We start from the raw sequence: 27194 nt of genomic DNA on the forward strand, positions 1-27194 counted from the left end.
GATACTGTTCATAGCCAAAAATGGTGTATTTACTTCCGCATCTCTACTTCGCGGAAATTCGACTTTCGCGGGCGGTCTCGGAACGCATCCCCCGCGGAAATCGAGGGAACACTACAATAATAATCCAATACTAAAAGCGAATTAAAAACCCCTTAATATACAAAACCAAACATACATACAAACATACCATGCATACAATTGTAAAGGCCTAGGGGGAGAAGGAATCTTAATTCCCCCATGCCTGGCGGCAGAGGTGGGTTTTAAGTAGCTTGCGAAAGGCAAGGAGGGTGGGGGCAATTCTAATCTCTGGGGGGACTTGGTTCCAGACGGCCGGGGCCGCCACAGAGAAGGCTCTTCCCCTGGGTCCCGCCAAGCGGCATTGTTTAGTTGACGGGACCTGGAGAAGACCCACTCTTTGGGACCCAACTGGTCGCTGGGATTCGTGCGGCAGAAGGTGGTCCCTGAGATAATCTGGTCCGGTGCCATGAAGGGCTTTATAGGTCATAACCAACACATCCCAGATCATCACAAAGTGCCTCCAACAATTAACACGCAGAGGAATCTCCATGTGCACAACGGGAGCAAACTGTACAGACACGCTCCCAGATTTGGGACTTCTTCTCCTGGAACCACAGCCCCCCCCCCCCCCGCCCCCCGAGCCCAAAGCCATAGCCCTCTTTTCATGTCCAAGGGTCACGGCCAGTGCTTCAAGGCCTCTGCCTACCTTCCAATCCATTGTAAGAGGACGGCTGGCAAACCTCCTGATTCTCTTTCTTGGGCTTCATGGGGCACCAGGACCCGTCTTCCATGAACTGGATCTCATCGCAGTCCGTAACGGAGTTCAGGATCTCCATGAACAGCCTGGGGAGGGAGGGAGAGAGGAGAGCAATTCAGAACCAGGAACAGCCTTGATGGAAGCTTTTGTGCTAGTCAGATGAAAAGAAGGACCAGGGGAGACAGGAGGGCAGTTTCCCGATATCTCGGGTTGCCCCAAAGAAGAAGAAGTCCACCTATTCTCCAAAGCACCTGAGGGTAGAACAAGAAACGAGTGGAAAATAATCAAGGCTGGTGCAGGAAGCCTTCCAGTCCCAAAACGGGGTCCTCCATGCCCCGTTTTGGGCCTTGAATGCCTCCTGCACCAACCTGGAAGCCAAAATGGGGCACGAGGGGCCTCAAAAGGCAATGCGAGTGGCCCCGTGCATGGACCCCACACTAGCGCACCTGCGCATGTGCCTTGCCCTCCACGCATTTATTTATTTATTATTTAGGTTTGTATGCCGCCCCTTTCCGTGGACTCGGGGCGGCTCACAGCACAATAAAACAATTCATAACAAATCTAATAATATATAATTTAAAATTTAAAATAGTTTAAAAACCCCATTTTTAAGCAGACATACCTACAAACATACCATACATAAATTACATAGGCCCGGGGGGGATATCTCAGTTCCCCCATGCCTGACAACAAAGGTGGGTTTTGAGGAGTTTACGAAAGGCAAGGAGGGTAGGGGCAGTTCTAATCTCTGGGGGGAAGCTGGTTCCAGAGAGTCGGGGCCGCCACAGAGAAGGCTCTTCCCCTGGGGCCCGCCAACCGACATTGTTTTGTTGACGGGACCCAGAGAAGGCCCACTCTGTGGGACCTAATCGGTCGCTGGGATTCATGCAGCAGAAGGCGGTCTCGGAGATATTCTGGTCCGATGCCATGAAGGGCTTTATAGGTCATAACAAACACTTTGAATTGCATGGCAGAGACCTGAAAAGCAAGCTGGGACGACGGCTGGTGGGCCCGCAGAGAGAGGGTTGTGTGTGTGTGTCACCTGTGTCACTGTTGCACAGGTGCGCCATCATGGTCCTAGGGCCTGCCCGTTAAAACACTTTTCTTTTGAAGCTGTAACCCAAGAAGAGGGGGGCCTTCGATCCAACAATGTTTTACTTGGATGTTGAACCATCAAGAGTACACAAATTAGATTAGATTAGATTTATTGAATTTATATGCCGCCCTTCTCCGCAGACTCCGGGCGGCTCACAACAATGGTGAAGAACAATATCTAGTAACAAATCTAATATTTAAAAATCTAGGTTACAGTTTTAGATTAAAAAGTCCAAAAAAGAAACCCCCAATATATAAAAAACAACACACAATCGAATCAAACACAAAAACTACGTGGGCAAGGGGGAGATGTTTCAATTCCCCCATGCCTGACGGCAGAGATAGGTTTTTAGAAGTTTACGAAAGGCAAGGAGGGTGGGGGCAATCCTGATCTCTGGGGGGAGCTGGTTCCAGAGGGTCGGAGCCACCACAGAGAAGGCTCTTCCCCTGGGTCCCGCCAGACGACATTGTTTAGTCGACGGGACCCGGAGAAGGCCAACTCTGTGGGACCTAACTGGTCGCTGGGATTCGTGCGGCAGAAGGCGGTCTCGCAGGTATCCTGGTCCAATGCCAGCAATGATGTATTCCACAATCAGTCTTAGGTTTTCCCTCTGAAACCCGTATTCAACCAAGCCTATTTGCAATTGTTAACCAGCGTCAGTGACTTGCAAGGCCAATTTCCAACCGAGACAGATTTGTGGGGAGTTCTCCTGTCCTTATTGCCTATGAGATCTTATATCCGTACGCTTGGTCGCTAAAGAGATCCTTTTACAACACTTGCTCGGTGAAATGAGAGGCTCGTCAATCACAACTCTGGTTGACTGAAGGCTCAATGTCATATTCTGTTGTAAATGTCTGACATCTGCCATAAAGGATATAAGGCAGGAGTCGGCAACCTGCGGCTCTGGAGCCGCTTGTGGCTCTTCCATCCCTCTGCTGCGGCCCCCTGTTGCTGGTCGGCTCCACAATTAATAGAGCTTTGGGCTAGGACAGATAGATGTAAAAGGATGCTGTGCTAGGAGGAGAGTGTGAGGGGGAACCGGACTTTCAGTCAGCAGGTGGAAAAGGACGGTGCGCTAGGAGGAGACTCTATGGTGGGAGAACTGGACTTCCAGTCAGTAGAAGAAAAAGGACGCTGTGCTAGGAGACTCTATGGTGGTGGTGGTGGTGGTGGGAACTGGCCTTCCAGACAGGAGAGGAAAAAGGAGGCTGCACTGGGAGGAGACTCTATGGTGGGAGAACTGGACTTCCAGTCGGCAGAGGAAAAAGGACGCTGCGCTAGGAGGAGACTCTATGGTGGGAGAACTGGACTTCCAGTCGGCAGAGGAAAAAGGATGCTGCTCTAGGAGGAGACTCTTTGGTGGGGGAAGTTGGACTTCCAGTCAGCAGAGAAAAAAGGACACTACACTAGCAGGAGACTCTATGGTGGGAGAACTGGACTTCCAATTGGCAGAAGAAAAAGGACGCTGCTCTAGGAGGAGACTCTATGGTGGGGGGGGACTGGACTTTCAGTAAGCAGAGGAAAAAGGAGGCTGCACTAGGAGGAGACTCTATGGTGGGGGGAGTCGGACTTCCAGTCAGCAGAGAAAAAAGGACACTACACTAGCAGGAGACTCTATGGTGGGAGAACTGGACTTCCAATTGGCAGAAGAAAAAGGACGCTGCTCTAGGAGGAGACTCTATGGTGGGGGGGACTGGACTTTCAGTAAGCAGAGGAAAAAGGAGGCTGCTCTAGGAGGAGACTCTATGGTGGGGGGAGTCGGACTTCCAGTCGGCAGAGAAAAAAGGATACACTAGGAGGAGACTCTATGGTGGATAACTGTAATTCTGGTCAGCAGAGGAAAAAGGATGCCATGCTAGGAAGAGACTCTATGGTGGGGGGAGTCAGATTTCTAGTAGGCAGAGGAAAAAGGATACTGTGCTAGGAGGAGACTCTATGGCGGGAGACTGGACTTCCAGTTGGCTCCAGAATTGAATGGGAGGCTTCCGGTTAGCACTCTTGTGGTTCTTTGAGTATTTAAGGTTGCTGTAGGGTTTCCTTGGGCAGAGGGGTTGGACTAGATCAGTGTTTCCCAACCTTGGCAACTTGAAGATATCTGGACTTCAACTCCCAGAATTCCCCAGCCAGCATTCGCTGGCTGGGGAATTCTGGGAGTTGAAGTCCAGATATCTCCAAGTTGCCAAGGTTGGGAAACACTGATGACCTACAAGGCCTCTTCCAACTCTATGATGTTAATCTCCAGATGTCCTCTCCCCTGAAGGGTCTCCTGAAAAGCAGCAATGAGGAAAGGGAGCCCGGGGCTTCCCCAGCATTACCCGTCAATGATCAAGCCCTCGTAGGGAGCCTTCTTGTCACAGACGGGGCACGTCCAGGTGGGCTTCTTCTCGTTCATCTGCAGGTACAGGGCTGCGTCGAAGCACTGCAGGTGGGTGCAGGTAAAGGCACGACAGGGAACGATCAGCCGCATCTTGCCCAGCTGGACGGGGGAGACAAAGGGGCGACAAGGGTCAGTTCATCTCCAGATATAGATATGCAGAGTAACGCAGGAGGACTAGATAAGGTATCAGAATATATTGTGGCAATTTAATGAACCAGATAAATGGGGAAGACAAGTTTGTATAAAACAGTAGTTTACTCTTCAGTGAAAAAAATCTTCAGTCTTCTATATACAGGAACTTTACATCAGCTATATTCAGCTTACTTACAAGTAGATATTTAACCAATCCAGGTTATAAGTAGATACAAAACCGGTCCAGGTTTCTAGTAGATACTAAACCAATTCAGCTTTCTAGTAGATACAAAACCGATCCAGGTTTCTACTAAACCAATTCAGCTTTCTAGTAGATACAAAACCGATCCAGGTTTCTAGTAGATACTAAACCGATCCAGGTTTCTAGTAGATACAAAACCGGTCCAGGTTTCTAGTAGATACTAAACCGGTCCAGGTTTCTAGTAGATACAAAACCGGTCCAGGTTTCTAGTAGATACTAAACCGGTCCAGGTTTCTAGTAGATACTAAACCAATCCAGGTTTCTAGTAGATACTAAACCGGTCCAGGTTTCTAGTAGATACTAAACCAATCCAGGTTTCTAGTAGATACAAAACCGATCCAGGTTTCTAGTAGATACTAAACCGATCCAGGTTTCTAGTAGATACAAAACCGATCCAGGTTTCTACTAAACCAATTCAACTTTCTAGTAGATACAAAACCGATCCAGGTTTCTAGTAGATACTAAACCGATCCAGGTTTCTAGTAGATACTAAACCAATCCAGGTTTCTAGTAGATACAAAACCGATCCATGTTTCTACTAAACCAATTCAGCTTTCTAGTAGATACAAAACCGATCCAGGTTTCTAGTAGATACTAAACCGATCCAGGTTTCTAGTAGATACTAAACCAATCCAGGTTTCTAGTAGATACAAAACCGGTCCAGGTTTCTAGTAGATACTAAACCAATCCAGGTTTCTAGTAGATACTAAACCGGTCCAGGTTTCTAGTAGATACTAAACCAATCCAGGTTTCTAGTAGATACAAAACCGGTCCAGGTTTCTGGGCCCACCAGAAGTTGGGAAACAGGCTGTTTCCTGCCTCCAGAGGGCCTCTGCGGGCAGAGGGAATTGTTTTTGCCCTCCCCATCCATTGAATCATGGGTGTGGGCACTCAGACATGTGCAATAGCGTGCGCCCACGCTCTTTCGGCACCCGAGGAAAAAAAGGTTCGCCATCACTGTACAGTGGTACCTCGAGATACGAGTTTAATTCGTTCCGGACCTGGGCTCTTAAGTCGAGCAGCTCTTATGTCGAACGACTTTTCCCCATAGGAATTAATGTAAATAATTTTAATTGGTTCCAGCCCTCAAAAAACTCACAAAGTTAGTCTAAATTATGCAGAAAGACATGTTTTTAATGAAGAAATGTACATGTACATATAAATGAATAATGAAGTTTCTTTCACTTAACTTGTAAACTTTCTTAAACTTTTAAATTTACATATGTTCAACTTCTCTGCCACCCAATCCTGTAGGACAGAGGTCCCCAACCCTTTTTGCACCAGGGACCGGCTTTAAGCGATCAAGAGAGGAATGGGTGAATGAATGGACGGAGGGTGGGAAGGAAGGAAAGAGGGAAGGGACAGGAACAGAGGAAGGAAGCAAGGAAACTTATGAAAGGGGAGAGTAAGAGAGGAATGAGTGAAGGGAGGGAGGGAGGGAAGAAGGTGGGAAGGAGAAAGAAAAGAAGAAATAGAGGAAGGGAAGGTAAAAGAGAGAAAGAAAAAGAGCAAGAAAGAAAGCAAGAAAGCAAGAAAGCAAGAAAGGGGGAAGGGACAGGAACAGAGGAAGGAAGCAAGGAAACTTATGAAAGGGGAGAGTAAGAGAGGAATGAGTGAAGGGAGGGAGGGAGGGAAGAAGGTGGGAAGGAGAAAGGAAAGAAGAAATAGAGGAAGGGAAGGTAAAAGAGAGAAAGAAAAAGAGCAAGAAAGAAAGCTGCAAGCACCCCCCCGAGCCCCCCAGGCCGGCTGCAACCTTTTAAAACACGCGCGCCGCTTCGCAGCTGTCTCCTGAAGCCGAACGCGGAAGTTAGCGTTTGGCTTCAGGAGACAGCTCCTTGGCGCTTGTATCTCGAATTTGGGCTTGTAAGTAGAACAAAAATATCTCTCCCCTCCCAGCTCTTATCTCGAGTTGCTCTTAAGTAGAGCAGCTCTTATGTCGGGGTTCCACTGTACTATAAAATAACAATCCATAAACTGTGGGGCCTGTGGAAAAATGGAAATAAACGACAATGGAAAAATGGAAATAACCGGCAATGGAAAAGAGTGTCGGTGTGTAAGAAATTATGAGCTGGGATAGCCGAAACAAGAAGTCAGCCAATGGGAACTGTTTGGTGACTGAGACACAGGATTTGTGAGACAGCTCGGAGCCTGGGCGTGACTTAGCTTAACTGTTCTCTGTGTATAAGAATTGGTTTGTCTTTTATTGTTCTAGCCTCTGCTTCTTGTCCTTGCTACTTCTTCTGCTCTCTACCACACTGCAACAACTGCCTGGGTTCTGCACACATGCATCATGTTTATATATATTTTGTAGATTGAAAAAGTTTTTTTTTCTACATAATGAATCCTGCTCCACTATTTGCAATTGTGTGCTGGCTGGATCGCTACAAACTCTTCACGAAAGATTTGCCACATTTGTCATATAAAATATTATATTTTTCGGATGGTCAGGTGTGATGGGACCCACACAAGAAATTTGTCTTGGTGCACATGCTCTCAGTGTACAAAGAAGAAAAGTTCGTCGAGAATCATAAGGTACAACACTTAATGATAGTCCAGCTACAAATAAGCAATCAAAACATATTAGGAACCCGTCAACATAAATTGTACCGTGTTTCCCCGATAGTAAGACGTATCGGGGGTTTCGGGGGGGTCGGCTAATATAAGCCGTACCCCGAAAGTAAGACATATTGCCGGGGGGGGGGAGCCCGATGACGTCGCTTCCAAGCTCCCCGCGTGCCTCTCGCCTTCGCCTCGCCGCGGCGCCACCGCCTCTTCCCCGGCGCTCGTCCCAGCAACCGAGTCCTGCCGAGGCACGGCTGCAAGCGGCCAGCGAGGCCGACCGGCTCCGAGGCGAGCGGCCAGAGCTGCGCCCTCCTTCGCCCGCCTCTTTTCCGGCAGCTCCCCGCGCGCCCCTCGCCTTCGCCTCACCGCGGCGCCACCGCCTCTTCCCCGGCGCTCGTCCCAGCAACCGAGTACTGCCGTCTGCGGCTCCACGCGTGCACCGAGGGAAATCCTTTGTGCCTTGCCGCCGAGCTCTCCCACCTGCTCGGCGGCCACAAGCCTCTCCCTGCCACCGCGCTGCCGAGGAAACCGCCGCCAGGGCTGCTGCCGCGCTGCCGAGCAGATCAGCTGCTGGGCGGCCGAAGGAATCTTCCCTGGGTCTTCCCCGCCGCCCACGCAAAGGGGAAACCCCAATCTTCGGCTCCTCGCTGCTGCGCCGCTGAAAGGACCCTTTCAATTTTTTTCCAATGTAAGACATACCCCGAAAGTAAGACGTAGTGGGGCTTTTGGGGGTAAAAAGAAAGTAAGGCACTGTCTTACTTTCGGGGAAACACGGTAAGAATACAAGCAACAAAGCTATAGTCAGATTTTTTCCAAATATTAAAAAGACTAATAGTGAACAATATTAATAGAATTACCGGACACATCAGCGACACTCGCAAACTTGTGGTGGCGATCTCACTGTCAGGATCAGCTGTCAGTTTTTCTTTGACTGCAGGAAAAAGGGGGGGGGGCGGAGCTTTTTAAAACTCTAAGTACAAATAATACACAGAACAGTTATTTACCGTGTTATGCCCCCCCCCTCAGTATACATGTGTTTGTGTGCGTATGTATGTGTGTATATATATTATACACACACACACACATATATATACGTGTGTGTGTGTGTGATCGGGCTTGATAAATTGACAGTTAAAGCTTGAAAATTTGTGTAGAATGTATAACTCCTTTAGCATCAGAGTGTGTTAATATGAGGCAACTGGCAGTTGGAACAGAGTTCTTTTCAGGTGGGGAGGGAGAGTAGAATGTCTAAAATCCCAGCATGCTGGCCATGCCCATGCCTGGTTTAGTGAAGGGGTAGCATTAGAGCGTGATGCTGTGGCAGTTGGAACAGAGTTCTTTTCAGGTGGGGAGGGAGAGTAGAATGTCTAAAATCCCAGCACGCTGGTCATACCCGTGCCTGGTTTAGTGAAGGGGTAGCATTAGAGCGTGATGCTGTGGCAGTTGGAACAGAGTTCTTTTCAAGTGAGGAGGAGCAATAGAACATCTTAGCATCCGAGTGTGTTAATTAATATAATACTGTAGAAGAAATGCTAATGATCGTACGGTCATTTTAAAAAATCCTCTTAGCTGATGTGAGTGCTCCTCATCCAACTCTGGTAATGATAGATTCTGATAAAGGATGAGCCACACCCAGCTTGGTACCCTGGGCAAGTGATGTTGCCAGCTGGTGCAGAGAGTGAGAGTGAGGGAGAGATAGACCTGGGTGAACCTGAAGGATCACCAGAGGCGGCAGATATGCCAATGACAGTGGAATCTGACTTAGAGGAGGAGGAAGAAGTGCAGGGGCCTTTACTAGATACCCATTTTAGAAGACTAAGAAAAAGACCAGAATACTTGTATGGGAAAAGGAAGTAGTCTGTAGTTTGTAACTCTAGGGAATTGTTGACCACTCCCTATAGGTATTTAAGGGTGGTTTATGGGTAATTCAGGGTGGAGTTTCAACATATGGGTAATTCAAGGTGGAGTTGCAATAGAGTCGGATGCTGTTTGAGGTTTCAGCCAGGTTATGCTAGCCAACTGTTGTTTTCCTGCTAAAATCCTTGGGGTAAAAGTGCCCTGTCTGCAGAAATCCTGGAAGCTATAAAAGTAAGCCTGTGAAACATGAAGGAATTCATAATTAGCTTTGATCTTTGGCAGCATCTTAGCTGCAGAACTATTATCTTTTAATTACTCTCACTGACAAGCTGAATTCACATATATGACTTGTATAAATGAGACTTTCTATATGCAAAAGACTGATTTGAAATATCAGCGCGTGGATTCCTCCTTTGTTCTCAAGCTGTGTAGGCCTGGTGAGTGAGTGAGTGTGGCTTAACAACATAAACCAATTGTTGTAAGTTGAGGACTACATATATATATATATACAGTAGTCCCTCACCTATCGCTGGTGTTACGTTCCAGACCCGGCCGCGATAGGTGAAATCCGCGATGGGGAATTTATCGACTGATAGTACTTATTTAAGTATTTATATTGTAATTGTTTGGTAAGTTTTCATTGTTTTAAGTGTTTATAAACCCTTCCCACACAGTATTTATTTTAGATACAGTATTTAAATACAGTATTTACAATTTTAGATATATTTTTTTTTTTTAAAAAACCTGCCGATCAAGTTTGGCGGGCTGTTTAAATCTGCCGATCGACTTCCTCAGAAACCCGCGAACCAGCGAAGATCCGCGAATGATTTTTCTCATTAATATTTCTTGAAAACCCACGATGAAGTGAAGCCGCAGTAGGTGAAGCGTGATATAGCGAGGGACTACTGTGTATATATATATATATATATTATATATATGTGTGTGTGTGTGTGTGTTTGTGTGTGTAGTCCTCAACTTACAACAATTGGTTTATGTTGTTAAGCCACAATTGTTACATGAATAATCACAATTGCTAAGTGGTTTTTCTTGCCTAAATGTAGAACCTTACTTTTTCCACCACTGAATTTCATGTGGTTAGATGGTGTCCTGTGTTCGAGTCTATCTTTTTCAAGACCCCCCCCCAGACAAGTGGAGGGCAGCTGCTGCTACACTCTCGGGGCTGCTGGGATAGCATTCAAAAAGACCGGGGACTCACTTAGGGCTCGGGAGTGGTCGGGATTCCGGATGCCCTTGGCCCTCAGCTTCTGCAGCAACGTTACCGAGGTCAGCTGCTTCACCAGGTAAACAGAGAGGGAGTAATTCTGGAGATAGCAAAAGCAGGATTAGATCACAGAAAGGAAGAGATTACATTGAAGAAGCTGGGCTCTGATTTAACATTTATACATATGCAGTGGAACCTCTACTTAAGAATGCCTCTACTTAAGAACTTTTTAAAGATTTTTTTGCCTCTTCTTAAGAACCATTTTCTACTTAAGAAACCAAGGCTGGAAAAATTTCCCAGGAAATTTGAGAGCGACATGAAGGCCCGGCCAGTTTCCTGCCATTCCCCCTTTAATCCCGGCCATCTGGGCTGCCAGAGGAGCCTTTCGGTAGCACTTAAGGAGGCTTTGGCAGTCCAGAGCTAACAAAACATTTTCCTTTCTCTGGGCGCTTGGAGATGGAATAAACCTCTGCCAGCACCCAGAGAAAAGAAACACTCCCTTCGCTCTGGGCAGCGACTGTCCTCCTCCTCTTCTTCCTCTTCTTCCTCCTCCTCCTCCCACCCAAATTGCGAGCTTTTATTTCTTTCCTAATGGGTTTGCATGCATTATTTGCTTTTACATTGATTCCTATGGGAAAAATTGCTTCTACTTACAAACTTTTCTACTTAAGAACCTGGTCACGGAATGAATTAAGTTCTTAAGTCCCACTGTATTTCATTTGCTTAATAAGCAAGAGGCTTCCTTCTGACTTGCATTTGTTGCCTGCTTTCTAAAGCAGAGTTTTAGAATAGAATAACAGAGTTGGAAGAAACCTTGGAGGTCTTCGAGTCCAACCCCCTGCTTAGGCAGGAGACCCTACGCCACTTCAGACGAATGATTATCCAACATCTTCTTTAAAACTTCCAGTGTTGGAGCATTCACAACATTTTGGAGGCAAGCAGTTCCACTGATTAATTGTTCTGACTGTCAGGAAATTCCTCCTTAGTTCTAAGTTGCTTCTCTCCTTGTTTAGTTTCCACCCATTGCTTCTTGTCCTACTCTCAGGTGCTTTGGAGAATAGCTTGACTCCCTCTTCCTTGGGGCAACCCCTGAGATATTGGAAGACTGTTATCATGTCTCCCCTGGTCCTTCTTTGCATTAAACCACCCATGCCCAGTTCCTGCAACCGTTCTTCAGATGTTTTATCACTCAGTCCCCTAATAATCTTTGTTGCTCTTCCATGCACTTTTTCAAGAGTCTCAATATCCTTTTTGCATTGTGGCAATCAAAACTGTGACTCCAGAGACATTGCGACCATCATAATACGAACCTAGTTGAATTTTGATTACGTACAGCATGGTCGCTAGTGTTAAAAAAAAAACCCTTTTTTTCCAGAGCCATTGCAACTTTGAACGGTCACTAAATGAACTGTTGTAAGTCGAGGTCTACCTGAAGTCTCATTGTGGCATTTGGGGAGTGCCTCCCCCCCCCCCCCCCCGGCAGGCTTCCACAGGCCAAATACGTCAATGCTGCCTCCATTAGCAGTACCGCTACAGAGCCCCTCTTACCCTGCCAAATTCGGACGACCAGTTGACCACAATGGTGTTGGGGACTGTGGCTGAAAGGCGAACCAAGGGCGTGATGTTGATCGGCCGACTCGGTCGCTTGGGTTCTGCGCCGTTTTTGGTGGGAGGAAGGTAACCCTGCAAATTTGGTAAAAGAGAATGGCTGCGGTCAGGGCTATGGCCACGCTGACCATCATCGCAATACACTGGCAGGCGGGATAGGGTTTGCTTCAGTGTGGTTTGTTTGATAAAGCAAAAATGGGCTGGGTTCATAGAAACATAGAAGATTGACGGCAGAAAAAAAACCTCCTGGTCCATCTAGTCTGCCCTTATACTATTCCCTGTATTTTATCTTAGGATGGATCTATGTTTATCCCAGGCATGTTTAAATTCAGTGACTGTGGATTGACCAACCACGTCTGCTGGAAGTTTGTTCCAAGCATCTCCTACTCTTTCAGTAAAATAACATTTTCTCACGTGGCTTCTGATCTTTCCCCCAACTAACCTCAGATTGTGCCCCCTTGTTCTTGTGTTCACTTTCCTATTAAAAACACTTCCCTCCTGAACATTATTTAACCCTTTAACATATTTAAATGTTTCGATTGTGTCCCCCCCTTTCCCTTCAAGCCCATGATTGCTCTCACAGCTGCATTCTGCACGATCTGAAGTTTCCGAACACTCTTCAAAGGTAGCCCCATGTAGAGAGCGTTACAGTAGTCGAGCCTCGAGGTGATGAGGGCATGAGTGACTGTGAGCAGTGACTCCCGGTCCAGATAGGGCCACAACTGGTGCACCAGGCGAACCTGGGCAAACGCCCCCCTCGCCACAGCTGAAAGATGGTTCTCTAATGTGAGCTGTGGATCGAGGAGGACGCCTGAGTTTCGGACCCTCTCTGATGGGGTCAATAATTCCCCTCCCCCAGGGTAATGGACGGACAGATGGGATTGTCCTTGGGAGGCAAAACCCACAGCCACTCCGTCTTATCAGGGTTGAGTTTGAGTCTGTTTATACTTTCAAGCGTGGGGAAACGAGAGGAGAAAGGAGAGGGTCTACTCACGGGTAAAGGACAAAGTTTCCCGTTGATTTTAACAAACAAATTGGGGGGGAAGTAGTCCTCCTGCGGGCAGCTGGTTTCACACAAACAAAACCTGTAAAGAGAGAAAGATAAAACCAAGAGGATTAAAGGAGGAGAAAACGGCAGAAGAATCCCAGAAAAAAGACACAGCGCAATAAACCTAGCACAATGTGCCAAATCATTGTGTTTGCGTTAAGGTAGTGGTTCTCAACCTTTCTAATACTGCGACCCTTTAATATAATTCCTCGTGTTGTGGTGACCCCCAACCATAAGCCGAGCGCCAATTCTCCCAACAGAGCTTGAAGCTGATTGGCAGGAAAGGTCAGAGGGACGTCCCCACTGTAAACGCCTGATTGGTCGGATTGTAAAAATATGTCCCAAGGTGCCGGAATAGAAGCTTTGGTTCCTAACACCGTGGGGAATGTGTCTTTTCCCAGCGTCTTAGGCGACCCGATCCCCAAAGGGGTCCCGACCCCCAGGTTGAGAACCACTGTGTTAACATGCAGAGTGACCCCTGAGTTATCAAGGATGCACATGTGCAAAGGAAACGTGGAATTCTAGCAAATATCCAGCAAACCAGATACACTAAAGCAGGGGTCTCCAACCTTGTCAACTTTAAGGCTTGTGGACTTCAACTCCCAGAATTCCTCAGCCAACCAATTGGAAGGAAGGAAGGAAGGAAAAGAGGGAGGGAGGGAGGGAGGGAGGGAGGGAGGGAGGGAGGAAGGAAGGAAGGAAGGAAGGAAGGAAGGAAGGAAGGAAGGAAGGAAAGGAAGGAAGGAAGGAAAATAATGCTAGCACTTAAGACTTATATACTACTTTACAGCCCTAAGCTGTTTACAGAATCAGCCTCTTCCCCCCAAGAAGAATGGAAGGCTGTGTCAACCTTGAGTCTGGTGATATTCGAAGTGCCAAATTGAAGGCAGCAGAAGTAGCCAGTAGCACTGCACTTTAACCACTGCGCCACCGTGGCTTACAGTGTCCTGACTTGAGCAGGGGGTTGGACTAGAAGATCTCCAAGGTCCCTTGGTGACGGGTGAATCAGGATCTCTCCTGCCGTTATAGACGCAGCAAATATTTCGCCGTTTTTTTCTTTTAAATCGAACATTTCTTACCTCAATTGCACCTGGACGGTATAATCACATTTGGCACCAGGTAAGATATCTCTGGAGAGAGGGGAAGGGGGGGGAAAAGAAAGGAGGCTTTCATTGGATCCGGAAAAATAACAAAACACATTTTTGAATCCCATACAGACGTATTATATTAAAAATTAAGACCTCTCGGCCCACGGGAAACATTTCTGTGACATCTCAGTATGCTGGTGACATTCCGACAATCGGTAAGTGTTCTGGTTTCCGGTAGAAATTTAGTAATTACAAATAACTCTTATTAAATGCAACGTTTCATGAATAAAGCAACTCCGTTTATTTCTCTGCTCTCCTGTACTTCAATCACATTCCAGACATCACTCGGTCCGTTATCTCTCTCTTAGCCACACTTCTCACATTCCTCTTTGTTCTGTCGGGCTCTCTGCTAGACTCCTCCCAAAAATTCACAGGTACAAATTTCAGACACACACACGTTTGAAAATTCAAAACAATGTTCTTTATAATGAAAAGTCACTTAAACCAAGCCCTCTTTTGGTATAGCCAAGAGCACTGGTCTCCAAACAAACTGGTAATTTATACAAGTCCCTTATCAGTTCTGTGATACTTAGCTTGCAGCTGTGAGGCAATTCACAGTCCCTCTTCTTTCACAAAGTGAAGCACACTTTGTCCTGGTTTAGTTTCAAAGCGGGGAAAAATCAGCACACACAAAAGGTCAAAGTCAGCAAAGCAGTCACGAAACACAAGGATCAGATAATCCTCCACAATGGCCAAACCCTAATCACTAATGACAACAGCCCCACCCAACCTCAGGTGGCTTCATTTTCTTTGATAATAATCTCTCAGTTGTTGTTGCCTATGCATCGCTCTCCGCATGCGTGGCTGTATCATTAACTCTTGTTCTGAATCCAAGGAGGAGCTAGAGAATTGATCTCCTTCTGAGCTGTCTGCCACACTCTCCTCCTTCCTGTCACTCATGTCTTCTTGGTCAGAGGAGCCTTCATCAGCAGATTCCACCGAGGGCAAAACAGGCCTGCAGCATGTGGATGTCACCCCCACATCCACAGTCCTTGGGGCAGGAGCTGGGGCAGAGCTAACCACAACACCTCTTCCTGCTTCACTTAAACAAGATTTATTTTCCTAACCACATAACTTTGAAAAAACAGCAGCACTGACTGAATAAAATACAAAAATACTTCGGCTTACTTTAGCGTGGCAAAAACACATCCATTATTCTTTTCGGCAATGTTGAAACTCCACCCTTCTTCTCCACTGACCCCCTGACGTGCCAAATACATCACTACACTATTTAACCCATTCCTCTCCTTAATATCTTCTTCCAGACCTCTGCTCTCTACGTTTCTGGGCCCTTCTGAATTTAGGGTTAACCCAGCGAGCGTCTGATTCTCCCTCACTAGATCCTGGACTCCTAGCCCCATCCTGTGGCTGGCCTCCCACCCGTTCTACTACCTGTAACCCTGCCCCCCCCCCCACTACTTCATAAACACTATCTGAATCCGAGTCCTCAATATCTTCATCATCTTCCAACTGATCAGGAGTATGTACAACAGTAAGTAGGGTCAAAGCTCATCAGAACTGCCGTAAAGAAAAAAAAATAGGTGAGTGGATGCAAAGAGGATGGGAAAGAATTGTGTGTGTGTGTGTGTGTTGTTTGACTTTCCAAACTTTAGCCTGAAAAAGAAAATAATTAAAAGGACCGTGGAGAGTGTTCTGTCCTAGCGATGAGCCCTCCAAGAAATAGATCCACCCATGCACACAGATTTTACAAGATTTAAGGATATAATTCTCATATTTTATAAAGCCGAGAGGTTTTAAAATGCAGCGACAAAGTGAGGAATGTCCTTGCTGCGCCAACAGATATCAAGCACGTAGGAATTTTTCTTTTGATCGCACAAGCTCTCATTTTCACTGACTCACTTTTAGTTGGCAGGAAGCCCGGAGATAAGAATTTTCCCTTTTTCTCGATTGGTAATTCATCATAATAAACTAAATAGTCCAAAACCCAGATCCGATCAGCCATCTCTCACATTTGAATTAGAATTATTTTACTGGCCAAGACAAGGAATTTGTCTTCGATGCAGATTCTCTCAGTGTACATAAAAGAAAATATACATTTGTCAAGAATCAGGAAGTACAACTTCAGATCGTGCAGAATGCAGCTGCGAGAGCAATCATGGGCTTCCCAAGGCATGCCCATGTCACACCAACACTCCGTAGTCTGCATTGGTTGCCGATCAGTTTCCGGTCACAATTCAAAGTGTTGGTTATGACCTATAAAGCCATTCATGGCATCGGATCAGAATATCTCCGGGACCACCTTCTGCTGCACGAATCCCAGCAACCGGTTAGGTCCCACAGAGTTGGCCTTCTCTGGGTCCCGTCGACTAAACAATGTCATTTGGCGGGACCCAGGGGAAGAGCCTTCTCTGTGGTGGCCCCGACCCTCTGGAACCAGCTCTCTCCAGAGATTAGAACTGCCCCCACCCTCTTTGTGTTTCGTAAACTCCTTAAAACCCGTCTCTGCCGTCAGGCATGGGGGAATTGAGACATCTCCCCTGAGCCTATACTGTTATGCATGGTATGGTTGGGTGTATGATTGCTTTTAATAATGGGGGTTTTAGTGTTTTTTAAATTATTAGATTTGTTGTACATTGTTTTATTGTTGCTGTGAGCCGCACAGAGTCTACGGAGAAGGGCGGCATATAAATCTAATAAATAAATAAATAAACAAACACTTAATGGTTATCATAGCGGTCAAACAAGCAATCAGGATACAATCAATATTAATAAAAATTTTAAGGATACAAGCAACAAGTTACAGTCATATGTGGGAGGAGATGGGTGATAGGAATGATGATTAGAAAGTTGATTTCCGCACTAGCTCGTCACGAGGCTCACCCTTATACAGCCAAAAGGCGTGGCCAAGTGTCCTAGAGATCTATTCACACAGAGACCTCCTCCTGCTCAACCACTCATGTCTTTTGACTTCTGCGCACTCTGGCGTCACTCATGGGCACCTCTGGAGGTGCTACAGGCCCTGGTTGGCTTTCAGCCCCTGGTTCCACATCCTCTGCGACCTCCTCGCTATCAGGTGCCAAGTACACAAGCCTAGGATACCAACCTACACCCATCTCTCGATCCTCAGAATCCATGATCAGTTCCACGGTACGCAGGCGGGCCACAACAGAGGGGTAAACAGGGTTTCTTAATCTTGAAAACTTTAAGAGTTATGGGCTGCAATGCTCAGGCTGGCTGGGGAATTCTGGGAGTTGAAATCCACACTTCTTAAAGTGGTACAAATGGAGAAACACTGCCCTTAGAATAGGGGTCTTCAAACTTGGCAACCTGTGGACTTCAACTCCCAGAATTCCATCCAACTCCTGCTTATGGCAACTTGAAAGCTTTGCAGGTTGACACTCACCACTATCATTTTTATATTTTAACCACTTCTTTCTTTCTTTCTTTCTTTCTTTTTCTTTCTTACTCTCTCTCTCTCTCCTTCCTTCCTTCCTTTATTTATTTATTCATGCATTCATTCATTTATTTGTTGTTTTTCTATGCTGCCCAACTCCCAGAGGACTCTGGGGCTTAAGGAAGGAATAAAAAACAATACATAAGGAATAAAAAACAATACATAAGAACAATTAAAAAATAGTTTAAGCATTAACAGGATGTCCAGCGGGAAAGCATATTGAAATTCCCTTATATTTTCCTGACATTTCCCTGTAACTTGTGATCTAGCTAAGGCGCAGTCATAGATGACGTCATATCAAATGGCTAAGCCGTGGAGAAATATCGGTAGCTGAGGAAGCAAGTTGTTGCCAGTTATGCTCATTTTTGCTTGACTCTGCCAGGCAGCACAATCCGTTTATATATATGTCTGGAAACCAGCCCTCAAGCGTAACCCAGCCATAAAAACAGAAACTAGACTCAGAACACATATTGCAAAACAATCAAGTAGCCTGCAAGCTCCAACTACTCAGGATATCACGCCTAATCAACAACCATTAACTAATCAGCATACTTCAGCTACATCAAGGACCCCAGATGTTTCCCCACTGACTCACCAGGAAGTTTCTACACAGCAGGCAATTGCTGAGCCATCAAACCACACCCAGCCACCAGTATTTATAGAAGGAAGGCAGCTTAGGTCTCGCAGTGTTCGCCTTAGAACAAGGACAGAAACACCAGCCTGAAGATGATGAGTGGGACCTCATCGAAACGTCGCCAGAAATTTCCAAATCCTACACGGGAAGAAACCCGAATATACCAAGACCGTCATACCTGTACCCGTGAAAATCTAAGAAAACATATATATATATGATTTTTTTCCTGACTTTTAAACATTTTAATACAATTTTGTTTTTTCAACCCCTGATTTATTCCATTTTTTTCACGAATTCCCAGATAATTCCATGATTTCTCTTTTTTCCAGGTTTGCTAGACACCCAACCCACAAACTCTCAATTACATACCTAGTAATTTAGGAACCATTCACTCAACAATTCCAGACTTGCCGGAAGGTTGATAGGGTGGGAAGAGTGCAAATCTCCGGAGGCAATTGTTATTATTTTATGTGTTATTCCATCTGTTTAAATTTTAATGCGTGCTGGGCCTGCTGAAAGCTATTGCTTGCTCATTTTTTTCCATAGACTGTCTTGAGGCTTTAGTTTTTCTCAATTAGGGCTGCATAAACATTTTATAATCAATAGCAAGTGAGTCCCCAAAGTGTTTTTTTTTTCTTTTTCAAGAGGTGACTGGAATTTCTGATTTTTCTTTGCTGAAGACGCTTCGCTCTGCATCCAAGAAGCTTCTTCGGTTCAGACTGGATGGATAAATTAGTGAAGATTGGACTTAATCCCTGGATAGTTCAATGGATTTACAGCTGGCTGAAGCGTAGACATCAGAGAGTTATTGTTAATGGCGAGTATTTTGAGCAGAGACAGGTTACAAGCGGTGTGCCACAAGGGTCTGTTCTGGGTCCTATTCTTTTCAATGTGTTTGTGAGTGACATAGGGGAAGGTTTGGTAGGGAAGGTTTGCCTATTTGCCGATGACTCTAAAGTGTGCAATAGGGTTGATATTCTTGGAGGCATCTGTAATACGGCAAATGATTTAGCTTTACTAGATAAGTGGTCAAAGCAATGGAAACTGCAGTTTAATGTTTCCAAACGTAAAATAATGGACTTGGGGAAAAGGAATCCTCAGTCTGAGTATTTTATTGGCAGTTCTGTGTTAGCAAAAACTTCAGAAGAGGAGGATTTAGGGGTAGTGATTTCTGACAGTCTCAAAACGGCTGAGCAGTGTGGTCGGGCGGTAGGAAAAGCAAGTAGAATGCTTGGCTGCATAGCTAGAGGTATAACAAGCAGGAAGAGGGAGATTGTGATCCCGCTACATAGAGCGCTGGTGAGACCCCATTTGGAATACTGTGTTCAATTCTGGAAACCTCACCTACAAAAAGATATTGACAAAATTGAATGGGCTACAAGAATGGTGGAAGGTCTTAAGCATAAAATGTATCAGGAAAGACCATGAACTCAATCTGTATAGGCTGGAGGACAGAAGGGAAAGGGGGGACACAATTGAATATGTTAAAGGGTTAAATAATGTTCAGGAGGGAAGTGTTTTAATAGGAAAGTGAACACAAGAACAAGGGGGCACAATCTGAGGTTAGTTGGGGGAAAGATCAGAAGCCACGTGAAAAAATATTATTTTACTGAAAGAGTAGGAGATGCTTGGAACAAACTTCCAGCAGACATGGTTGGTAAATGCACAGCCACTGAATTTAAACATGCCTGGGATAAACATAGATCCATCCTAAAATAAACACAGGGAATAGTATAAGGGCAGACTAGATGGACCATGAGGTCTTTTTCTGCCGTCAGTCTTCTATGTTTCTAAGAATGGAAGGATTCAGTCAGAGTTGAAGAAGCTTATAGGATGAGAAGTGAAACGTTTTCGACAGGAGAAAAAAAAAACACAAGAAAGTCCAGTTGCCTCTTGAAAAAGCACCTTTTTCCCAACCAAAGACCTGGAAGGCGGAGAATCTCCATAATAAGTAACAAAAGAGGTGGGGGAAAGACTCCCTTTACCTGGATGTGAGAATCTGTTGCACCTGTTGAGGAGAGAGAGCAAAGGTGAAATGGGCTTCTTCGAACCTCTGGCTGTTCATCGAAGCTGTAAGAAGAGAAGCCAGAAAAATACAATAAAGAGAATGCATCTTTAATTTTTTACAACAGAGTTGTGTTTTGCACAACAGTGGGAAAACGGGCTGTTGGGTTGCAGAATCGAACCAGAGGGTTATAGAGGTGCAGATGACAGGCTAAATGATTCCTCTGTATTTTATTTTATGCATTTTATTCAGGTTGTTACCTAACAGAGGAAAAGGTAATAACCTAAATAAAATAAGATAAAATAAGATACAGAGGAATCGTTGAGTCTGTCATCTGCACCTCTATAACTGTCTGGTTCGGTTCTGCAACCCAACAAGACCGACACAGACTTCAGAGGAGAATCAGAATTGCAAAAAAAAACAATTGCTGCCAAACTGCCTTCCATTGAGGACCTGTATACTGCACGAGTCAAAAAGCCCTCAAAACCACTCTATCTATCTATCTATCTATCTATCTATCTATCTATCTATCTATCTATCTATCTATCTATCTATCTATCTACCTACCTACCTACCTACCTACCTTTCTATCTATCTATCTACCTACCTATCTACCTACCTACCTACCTTTCTATCTATCTATCTATCTATCTATCTATCTATCTATCTACCTACCTACCTACCTACCTACCTATCTATCTATTAGATTTGTATGCCGCCCCTCTCCGTAGACTTGGGGCGGCTAACAACAATAATAAAAACAGCATATAACATATCTAATATTTAAAATAACTAAAAAAAACCTTATTAAAAACCAAACACACAAACATACCATGTATAAATTGTATAGGCCTGTGGGGAAAGAATATCTCAGTTCCCCTATAGAGCACTGCACATCAGAACGACTAGATACAAGAACGGTTTCCCCCCGAACGCCATCACTCTGCTAAGCAAATAATTCCTTCAACACTGTCAGAATATTCACTTAAGCCTGCACTGCTATGACTACAATTTTTTTTCTCATCATTCCTATCACCCATCTCCTCCCATTTATGACTGTATGATTGTAACTTGTTGCTTGTATCCTTAAGATTTTTATTAATATTGTTTCCTTGTTGCTTATTTGGCCCCTATGACAATCCTTAAGTGTTGTACCTCATGATTCTTGACAAATGTATATTTTCCTTTATGTACACTGAGAGCATCTGGACTAAAGACAAATTCCTTGTGCGTCCAATCACACTTGGCCAATAAAGAATTCTATTCCATTTTATTCTATTCTAAAAAATATCAGAAGGTGCAGAAATGGATAGACTAACACTAAAATGAAGGAGAAGGAAGAAACTGAATTTTTTTTATCCTGGGATTTGCCTTTTTAATATATGGCGAACTAGCAGAAACATCCTTCCAAGGTGGGTAAAATGAGGGCCCAGATTGTGGGGGAAATATGTTGGCTCTGTTAAAAAGTGCTATTGCTAACATGTTGTAAGCCGCCCTGAGTCTAAGGTGGAGGGCGGCATTAAAAAAAAGCAAATAAATGAATGAATGAATGAATATATAAATATATAAATAAATATATAAATAAATGTGCCACCCCAAGTCTTCGGAGAGGGGCAGCATACAAATCTAATAAATAATAATCATCATAATAATGATAATGATAATGATAGTAATAATAATAATAATAATTATTATTATTATTATTATTATTATTATTATTATTATTATTATTATTGAAACATAGAAGTCTGACGGCAGAAAAAGATCTCATGGTCCATCTAGTCTGCCCTTATACTATTTTCTGTATTTTATCTTAGGATGGATATAAGTTTATCCCAGGCAGGTTTAAATTCAGTTACTGTGGATTTATCTACCACATCTGCTGGAAGTTTGTTCCAAGGATCTACTACTCTTTCAGTAAAGTAATATTTTCTCATGTTGCTTCTGATCTTTCCCCCAACTAACCTCAGATTGTGCCCCCTTGTTCTTGTGTTCACTTTCCTATTAAAAACACTTCCCTCCTGGACCTTATTTAACCCTTTAACATATTTAAATGTTTCGATCATGTCCCCCCTTTTCCTTCTGTCCTCCAGACTATACAGATGGAGTTCATGAAGTCTTTCCTGATACGTTTTATGCTTAAGACCTTCCACCATTCTTGTAGCCCGTCTTTGGACCCGTTCAATTTTGTTAATGTCTTTTTGTAGGTGAGGTCTCCAGAACTGAACACAGTATTATTCCAAATGGGGTCTCACCAGCACTCTATACAGCGGGATCACAATCTCCCTCTTCCTGCTTGTTATACCTCTAGCTATGCAGCCAAGCATCCTACTTGCTTTTCCTAGGTTAGGTTAGTATAAAGCAGTGGTTCTCAACCTGGAGGTCGGGAGCCCCTTGGGGGGTTGAACGACTGTTTCACAGGGGTCGCCTAAGATCGTGGGAAAAGTCAAATTTCCCTTGGTGTTAGTAACTAAAGCTTCTATTCTGGCGCCTTGGAACACCGACCAATCAGGCGTTGACAGTAGGGGTGTCCCTCGGACCTTCCTTCCAATCAGCTTAAAGTTCTATTTGGAGAATTGGCGCTCGACTTATGATTGGGGGTCACCACAACTGTATTATACAAATCTAATAAATTAAGAGGTCGCAGCATTAGAAAGGTTGAGAATCCCTGGTATGGAGGATAGACTGCTACTCAAGCAGCAGGTTCCCCTCTCTCCACATCTCTGAAATAATCCAATGGAAGAGCAAAGCTAATATGACGGATTCCAGCTACATCGCAGTCACAAAGTACTTCCAGGACTCCGGCTCTGGATTTTGCCTCAAGGTTTACTCCTGAAGCCTTTTCCAATGATGGAGGTAGCCACAAGGCAGTGGAGGTTTGCAGTCAGTTTCCCTTCTCCTAAAACCGTGGTACTCGGGGGGTACCGACCCCTCGGTCGCGACCCCATGGGGGGGGGGGGGCTAATGACCCTTACATAGGAGTCACCTAAGACCATCAGAAAACATATATTTCCAATGGTCTTAGGAACCAAAACACCGCTCCTCTATCTGTCTCCAGGCGGATCCACCCACATTCAAATAGACTAATATATATATTAGATATATAGATAGAATTGTCGGCTATCAATAAAATTAACTGCCTTGGAAATGGCCCTGGGTTGCGCCGAGAGGCAAATAAGGAGCTGTGATGTTCCTTCAATACACCAGGGTGATTCAACACAAAAATATGTAACCCTTCCCTGGTGCAGAGCTGAAGGGATTGGATACTGTGGCCTAGAGGATAATTCTCTGCCTTACAAGGCAAAGGTTGCAGGTTCAAGTCCCAGTGGGTATGGCTAGCTGATGAGGCCAAAATAAGGCCGAAATAGATCTATCCTAGTCTCCCTTAATTTTCAAATTCAGCAAAAACACATGTGACACATATATATATATATGTATGTATGCAGGGATTGGCAGTAGGCAAAACAGGGTGGAACGCAGTTCCACCAGCGGAAATGAAGATGCCCGTGCAGCTCCAGCTGATCGGCGGTGGTCAGTTCTTGGATTACTGATCTCGGTTCTCCTTTTTTTCCCTGCTGCTGCTGCGTCTGCGCTCCTTGCTTTTCTATTTATTTATTATTTATTTATTATATCTGTATGCCACCCCTCTCCGTAGATTTGGGGCGGCTCACAGCAAAAACAATGTACAACAAATCTAATAATTTAAAAAACACCAAAAACCCCATTATTAAAAGCAAACATACACACAACCGTATCATGCATAAACTGTATAGGCCCGGGGGAGATGTCTCAATTCCCCCATGCCTGACAGCAGAGGTGGGTTTTAAGGAGTTTACGAAAGGCAAGGAGGGTGGGGGCAGTTCTAATCTCCGGGGGGAGCTGGTTCCAGACGGTCGGGACAGCCACAGAGAAAGCTCTCCCCCTGGGTCCCGCCAAACGACATTGTTTAGTCCAGAGGTCCCCAACCTTTTTTGCACCAGGGACCGGCTTTAAGCTAGACCAGTTTTCCATGGCCCGGTGGGGGGGGGGGGGGCCTTTGGTCATATGGGGGTGGGGTTATGGAGGGGTGGAGCTTAGTGACGCAGCCCTCCACACTTCTCCACAGGGCGGGGAGAATCAGGAGGCTCCTTTGGCGGCTGGGGGCTGCCTGGCTTTGTGATTTTGGCTGGGGGGGGGAGTTAGGAAGGTCCTACTTCTCCCCCCCCCAGCCAAAAATTCAAAGCCTATCTGCTGGATACGGGCGATGAGTGGGACAGAGCGGCGCGGAAGCCTCTTGCAGCAGCTGCCACAGCCACCGGCTTCGGCACCGCTCGTCCTGCTCATCGCCCGTATCCAGCAGATAGGCTTTGAGTTTTTGGCTGGGGGGGGGAGAAGTAGGACCTTCCTAACTCCCCCCAGCCAAAATCACAAAGCCAGGCAGCCCCCAGCCGCCAAAGGAGCCTCCTGATTCTCCCCTTTGAATCCCGCCGGCCAAGAGCACTCGGGCAGCAGCTTCTGCCAGACACGGGGAATGAGCGGGACGAGCGGTGCCGAAGCCGGTGGCTGTGGCAGCTGCTGCAAGAGGCTTCCGCGCCGCTCGTCCCACTCATCGCCCGTATCCAGCAGATAGGCTTTGAGTTTTTGGCTGGGGGGGGGGGGAGAGAAGTAGGACCTTCCTAAGTCCCCCCCCCAGCCAAAAACTCAAAGCCTATCTGCTGGATACGGGTGATGAGTGGGACAGAGCGGCGCGGAAGCCTCTTGCAGCAGCTGCCACAGCCACCGGCTTCGGCACCGCTCATCCCGCTCATCGCCCGTATCCAGCAGATAGGCTTTGAGTTTTTGGCTGGGGGGGGGGGAGAGAAGTAGGACCTTCCTAAGTCCCCCCCCCAGCCAAAAACTCAAAGCCTATCTGCTGGATACGGGTGATGAGTGGGACAGAGCGGCGCGGAAGCCTCTTGCAGCAGCTGCCACAGCCACCGGCTTCGGCACCGCTCATCCCGCTCATCGCCCGTATCCAGCAGATAGGCTTTGAGTTTTTGGCTGGGGGGGGAGAAGTAGGAGTTTTTGGCTGGGGGGGGAGAAGTAGGCCAAAATCACAAAGCCAGGCAGCCCCCAGCCGCCAAAGGAGCCTCCTGATTCTCCCCGCCCTGCCCGACGCCCCACCCTGTCCTGCATAATGTCCTCTGCCGGGAGGGCAGCGGCGCCGCGGACCGGCTGGAAAACCCCAACGGCCCGGGCCCGGTCCGCGGACCGGCGGTTGGGGACCTCTGGTCGACAGGACCCAGAGAAGGCCAACTCTGTGGGACCTAACAGGTTGATGGGATTCTTTCCTCCTTCTCTCTCTCCTGCCCGGCTCCCCTCCAGCCTCCCGTGGCCACCTCCCGCCTGAAGTGCAAGTAGAAGGTGTGGGTGGAAGCGGCGCTGGCAGCATTTATGCTTGTGGCAGCACCCGTTCGCCTAGCTACCCAGCCTGAGGTGGGGGGTGACCCAGGAAGGAGAGCGTGGGAAACGCGAAGCAAATGGTCCCCCCAGCGAGCGACACTGGTAAGGTTGTAAATCAAGGACTTAACAGTTCACTTAAACGATGATGATAGTTCAAGCCACTCCCACCTGGTCACATGGCTGGCAAGCCACTCCTATCCAGTCACATGACCATTAAGCCACGCCCACAAAATAAGTGTGGCAGTAAAAAAATTGGCTGCCCATTACTGTATGTATGTGTGCATGTATATGTGTATACAGTAATCTCTCATTTTTCGCGGGGGATGCGTCCCAAGACCACCCGTGAAAAATGAATTTCCGTGAAGTAGAGGAAATATATTTTTTAATGTTTTTAACAAGTATTTGGACTTTTAAAACCCAGCGGTTGTATTAGTCATTCTATAATGTTTCTCAGCTGGAACTAGATGTGATATCCTACCAGTTTCTTTACTAGAGTACAGTAGTAATGTAGAAGGATTTTATGAATTTTTAATGGATTTAAAATTTTCAACGGATTTTAATGGATTTAAGCCCCTTTTGAAAACCTGCGACGTTGCGAATCCGCAAAAGATAAATCGCGAAGTAGCGAGGGATTACTGTATACACACACACACACACACACACACATATATATATATAAAAATATATATATATAAATATATATGTATGTGTATATATATATATATACATACATATATATATATATATATATATATATATATATATATACACAGTATATATATATACACATACATACATACATACATACATACATACATACATACATACATACATACATACAGTGATCCCCCGGGTATCGCGATCCCGATCATTGCGAACGGGCTAAATCGCGATTTTTCAACCCGGAAGTCAAAACACCATCTGCGCATGCGCGCCCTTTTTTTATGGCCACGCATGCGTAGATGGCGCCGGGCACATCAGCTTCTGGGCGGCTTCCCTGGGTCTTCCCCCTCTTGCTGGCGGGAGGGCGAGCGGCGGGCATCAGCGAGGAGTTTCCCCACCGCCCACGCAAACTCCTCGCTGCCGCTCGCCCGCCCTTCGCCCGCCCACGCCGTTCGCTTGCGCCGCTTCCCAGCTGAGTCCTGAAGCGAATTGGCTTCAGGACTCAGCTGGGAAGCGGCGCGAGCGAGCGGCGTGAGCGAACGGCTTGTCCGCCGCCTGCCTGCCCGCGCGCCCGCCCTTCGCCCGCCCACGCCGTTCGCTCGTGCCACTTCCCAGCTGAGTCCTGAAGCGAATTGGCTTCAGGACTCAGCTGGGAAGTGGCGCGAGCGAACGGCGTGGGCGGGCAAAGGGCGGGGCGAGCGGCAGCGAGGAGTTTGCGTGGGCGGTGGGGAAACCCCAATCTTCGGCTCCTCGCTGCTGCGGCGGAAGTAAAAACACCATCTGCGCATGCGCAGATGGTGTTTTTACTTCCGCAGCGCTACTTCGCGAAAAACCAATCATTGCGAGGGGTCCTGGAACGGAACCCTCGCAATGATCGGGGGATCACTGTATATACATACATACATATACATACAAATACAGATAGACAGACGGACAGATATACCTGTACATACAGTGCTCAAAAAAATA

The 27194-nt window shown here is 46.1% G+C and overlaps 2 protein-coding genes across 3 annotated transcripts in view; one reads left to right on the forward strand and one right to left on the reverse strand.

Moving 5' to 3' along the window:
• FRMD8 (FERM domain containing 8) overlaps positions 1-27194 on the forward strand; it is a 543310-nt gene that overhangs the window by 110280 nt on the left and 405836 nt on the right. The gene's annotated exons all lie outside the window — the stretch shown is intronic.
• Positions 1-27194, reverse strand: part of PIAS3 (protein inhibitor of activated STAT 3) — a 68956-nt gene that overhangs the window by 16082 nt on the left and 25680 nt on the right. For both annotated transcript variants that reach the window (XM_070766666.1, XM_070766665.1), the window contains exons 3-10: positions 20122-20206; positions 14019-14069; positions 12886-12976; positions 11832-11966; positions 10278-10383; positions 8062-8135; positions 4187-4347; positions 725-861 (exon numbers count right to left, since the gene is read on the reverse strand). In XM_070766666.1, the coding sequence (XP_070622767.1) occupies positions 725-861; positions 4187-4347; positions 8062-8135; positions 10278-10383; positions 11832-11966; positions 12886-12976; positions 14019-14069; positions 20122-20206 (840 nt within the window). The remainder of the gene's footprint in view (positions 1-724; positions 862-4186; positions 4348-8061; positions 8136-10277; positions 10384-11831; positions 11967-12885; positions 12977-14018; positions 14070-20121; positions 20207-27194) is intronic.

The sequence above is a fragment of the Erythrolamprus reginae genome, chromosome 13, assembly GCF_031021105.1.
Source record: "Erythrolamprus reginae isolate rEryReg1 chromosome 13, rEryReg1.hap1, whole genome shotgun sequence".
Classification (NCBI taxonomy): domain Eukaryota; kingdom Metazoa; phylum Chordata; class Lepidosauria; order Squamata; family Dipsadidae; genus Erythrolamprus; species Erythrolamprus reginae.